The 4,469-nt window shown below is 42.8% G+C and overlaps 1 protein-coding gene across 2 annotated transcripts in view; it reads left to right on the top strand.

The window, feature by feature from the left end:
- The window catches only part of LOC147891319 (pentatricopeptide repeat-containing protein At3g16610-like), a 2,947-nt gene extending 2,061 nt beyond the window's left edge, over positions 1-886 (top strand). For both annotated transcript variants that reach the window (XM_087389073.1, XM_087389074.1), the window contains one exon: positions 1-886. This exon is cut by the window's left edge. In XM_087389073.1, the coding sequence (XP_087245199.1) occupies positions 1-694 (694 nt within the window). In that variant the 3' untranslated portion in view covers positions 695-886.
- Positions 887-4,469: the final 3,583 nt, after the last annotated feature.

The raw sequence follows: 4,469 nt of genomic DNA, 5'->3' as shown, positions 1-4,469 counted from the left end.
CCACACTGAGATTGTCAGAAAGGGGCTGGAAAGACATCTTACTGTTGGTAACGCCTTGGTGGATATGTACGCCCAATGTGCCTTGCTTGCAGAAGCACAGGAAGCGTTTGACAAGCTGCCTGTGCGAAGCATAGTCACGTGGACTGCACTTATGGCAGGATATGCCCAGCTAGGAGAAAGTGAAATTGTTTTCCATATGCTTGAGAGAATGAGAGAAGCAGGGGTGCAGCCAGATGGGCTCACATTCTCTATTCTTCTTACTGTATGTTGTCACACAGGTCTATTTGATGAGGGCCATAAGCACTTTGAGGCCATGAGTGAAGACTATGGCATAACACCAACTATTGAGCACCACATTGGCATGGTTGATCTCCTTGGCCGTGCAGGCCAATTAGATGAGGCGGTATCGATGGTGAAGAAGATGCCTTTCCGTCCTAATCTTGCGGTGTGGTGTACGCTGTTGAGTGCTTGCCAAAAGTGGGGTAATGTGGAGCTTGGAAGACTGGCCTTTGAACATGCGGTACAATTGGGCATAAAGGATTCTGCAGCTTATGTTTTGATGTCTAACATCTATGCAAATGCTCACACGCCAGATGAAGAGGAAAGGATTGAGTTAATGCGATTGAATCAAAAAGCACAGAAGAAGCAAGGACAAAATTGGAGGAACATTGGCTGTTTCATGCATTCGATTTAGATGGGGGATAAAAGGCATTCCCCAAGTATGAATATGTATAGGAAGAAAGACTTTTTGCTAAAATATATTTCCCACAAATGAGGGGGAAAGGCCCATAGTTTCCAGGGAACGGGAACGTCCCGGAAATTCAGGTGTTGGAACAGAAACGTTCCGGGAAGGGGGAACGGGAACCGGAGCGTCACGTTATACATGACACGCCATCATATGACATAAAACTATTTTAGAAAAGGAAAGAAACTAACATTTTACAGATTTAAACTTTCTATATAAGCTCTAAAATATCCATTTGAAACTTCGGGAGTTTTTTTTTTTTTGGGGGGGGCGGGGGGCGGGGGGGGGGAGTGGGGAGGTGGGACATTCCGGGCCCATTCCGATTCTGGCTTGCTTCTTGGAACGGCGTTCCAAATGTTTTGGATGTTGGAACGCCGTTCCCTAGGAACATGTACTAAAAAATGCCCAAGTAATTAGGAATTAAGGTTAATTGATTTGAATAGGATAACCAAGATAATAAAATTCTTCCTCTTTCGTCTATATCCTCGGTTTTTTAACCACTGCTATTTCATCCACACTGCCATTGGCGGGCCTCAAGCAGTCAATATGGTAGAGGTAGATAATGTAATTGTTTAGGCAAAACTTGAGAATAGACTAAAAATTAGACTACCAACTATACTACATGCACTTTGTGTTCGATGATGGTTGCAAATTAACAAAACTCTAGTGCCAAATTGAACTTAGTCTATTTGTATGGGGAGGTGGGCCCACATGAGTTCTTAATAGATAGATTTTTTGGGGGGTCTCGAGTCTTTTAGCCTCAAACTCCATGCATCGGCCATTGAGTATTGACCTTTCTAGGAAAGAATAAATAGTGCGGCCAAGAGCTAATGGCGGTGGTGGCCCCATTGCAACTCTTCCATGTAGGTCGCCTCGTGTGATTATATAAGTAGTCCATGGCTTTATGATTTTTTATGCAAAAGTTGGTTGAGGTGGTAGGGTATCTCCATGGGCCATACCTCCACTTAGGCGGTCCCAAGGAAGCATTAAATGAGATGTGTGCGTCATCAATGGGTAACGAAATCAAAATCTAGAGAGGTGGCAAGCATCATTGTGCCAACCAGACTTGTTCACGTGGGTATTTTAAAAATGGGGAAGAAACAATGAGGTGCCAAGAATATTTATTTTACTTCTCCTTATGTGAGAAATGGGGCTTGATTTATGTGGAATCAAACCCAAGGATTTTAGCATGCAATTGAGGGTGCATTAAAATATTTGATCACATGGAAGAAGCCCATCTTGTAGTATGCACGTGGGACGCTTATTAATTGGGAGTGACTTTGGCTATAACAAGAGAGGCAATTGCTTGATGTGATACACTCAATTCCTCTTTAATCTCATTCTTGTATATTGCCACCATGCTTGTCACTATAGTTATATTCCCCTTGCTACTTTGCAATCGATGCCCACATTATCCCCCTTCTCCCTTTTCTCTCTCCACCCCACCCACTTCTCCCATTTGACATGCCAACATTCCTCTCCCATGGATGTAGAACGTGAGAATGCAATTGCATATGTTGGTTTATGATGGGAATACAATCTACAAATCTCCCCTCTCTTATGTGGATGTAGAACATGAGAATGCAATTGCATATGTTGGCTCAAACTTCCATTACAATTCTCGTGAGGTTGCTGCGATAGAATCTCTGTGATCAAATAGTCATGAGCATTTACGTTCTCTCCTATTTCTTTTCACCTTTCTTGATTGTATACCTTTTCCACATTTCCATTTTCATAACATTCTGAGATCATTTCCAACAAGCACCCCCCTTTTTTTGGGGATCCCTACTAGACTCCAACCATAATATCCAACTAAAAATGGGGCAAGGTATCTCATATTCCAAAAACTTTTCTAATCATAAATACAACAAAAGGCTCTTCCTTCCATTACTTTGCTCATTTGATCCACTTACGTTCAAGGATATTCCCACAATGCCACAATGAATCTAGCATCAACTCAAAAAGGTTACCATTAACAGGAGGTCTAATATCCATAAAAAACTGCCATCAACATCCCAAGTCATTCCAACTCCTAAGGGTTATCTTTCTAGTGTTAATATCAATACATTCAACACCTCTTCAACTATTAATGGTGCTCACATAGCCAAGATGCACTTTATAAGTCCACCACCATAAGATTCCATATACCGAAAAGATTTATGCCTCCATTCCTATATGTCAAGCACGTGTCCTTGTGGCAATCTTAAACTATCACTAAGCCATCATGGTAAACTGAACCAAACCTCCACTAAGACTTTTCATAGTATTAGTAAATAAAAAATGCAACAATGGAGTTTTTCTAGCAAAACTATTCCAGTTAGGGCCTCTGCCCTCTTTCTCCATCATTCGACATCCGAGCTCCTTCATAGGTGTCTTTAGAAAATCGTGCAAAGAAGTGTAGGGACTCACCTACCACCATCCAACAAAAGCAACCATAGTTAGCCCAAATTGGGAAGGTAGGCTTCACTACCCCTACATAGTTGTTATCCATGTTCATCTGCAATAGTAATCGAAAAACCAACTGGCGCAATGCACCACTGTGAATAATCCAAGGTTCTTCCGCATGTACATGAATTGCCTCCGTGCAAATCTCCTCAATTGCTACAAACAGCTCTACTGGTACTGTCTACGTGCTATTATTGGACTCTTTCTTTACTCCGTTCTTCTCATCTGCAATCTTCTTTCGGCACTCATTCTGCTTGTGCCCTGCCTTGTTGCAATAGAAGCACTTGATCTTCTTCTTTCTCTTTTTATCATCAGAAGAAGATGGGTTACCAGAGTCCTTACCCTTACCTTTCTTTGATCCAGCCGAGAAAGCCAAATCTTCTCCAGTCCTCGTCTTTTGACACATCTCCTCCTCCGGAAGCATTGCACTGAAATCCTCAAAGTTGAGGGGTAGATTTTTGTTCTGCGTATTCAGCGCCGTAACAAGACCGTCGTACTTTGGTGGGAGAATCCGTATGCACCTTCGTGCTAGATTCTTGCTGGTGATGGTGATGCCAATCGCAGTCATCTGATCGTGCAGATTCTTCACCCTACTGATGAACTTCTCTGTCGGTTCAGACTCAGATAGTTTCTCGTTCGCGAGTTGAGTCTCCAGATTCTGAATCTGCGTTTGATTCGTGGTCTCATACTGATTTTTCAAGACCGTCCATGCCTCCTCCGCTGTGGTGACATGTTAAATTAATGCCATGACAGAGTCACTAACACTGCAGACAATAGAACACAGCGCATCTGCATTTCTTCTTGTCCATGCGAGAATCTCATCCGTAGTTGGTACTATTTGTTGTCCTACATTAGCTGGATCCGGTCTCGCAACCGGCTTCACGTCCACCCCAGTAGCAATATCCCAAAGCTCGTATGTGCTTAGAATGGTCTTCATCTTGAACTTCCAGAGTGGATAGTTAGTGCCGTCCAACTTTCCGCTTTCGTCGAACGGTGGGATTCGCAGTCTTGCAGGCTGGGCCATCTCTCACAATCTGATCGCAAATAGAAACACACTACCAAATCTTCTTGCTAGAACCCAAGCTCTGATACCATGTAAGAAAACAATACAACGTCTGTGCTCAATAGATAACAGGATCTTGTATGCAAGAGAGAAAAGCAGATAGTATGGAGAATCAAAAATTTGATTACTATAAAACTGATACAATAGATGGTGCTGCCTCCCAGCCGTGCGCTCCTGTGTGAGAAGCTTCGATGGCGTGCTGGAAATAGTAGAGGA

The sequence above is a fragment of the Dipteris shenzhenensis genome, chromosome 18 (assembly GCF_047967505.1).
Source record: "Dipteris shenzhenensis isolate YYH24624 ecotype China chromosome 18, Dip_SZ_1.0, whole genome shotgun sequence".
Classification (NCBI taxonomy): domain Eukaryota; kingdom Viridiplantae; phylum Streptophyta; class Polypodiopsida; order Gleicheniales; family Dipteridaceae; genus Dipteris; species Dipteris shenzhenensis.
The sequence above is the reverse complement of the archived record's forward strand: the minus strand, read 5'-3'. Positions and strand labels throughout refer to the sequence as shown.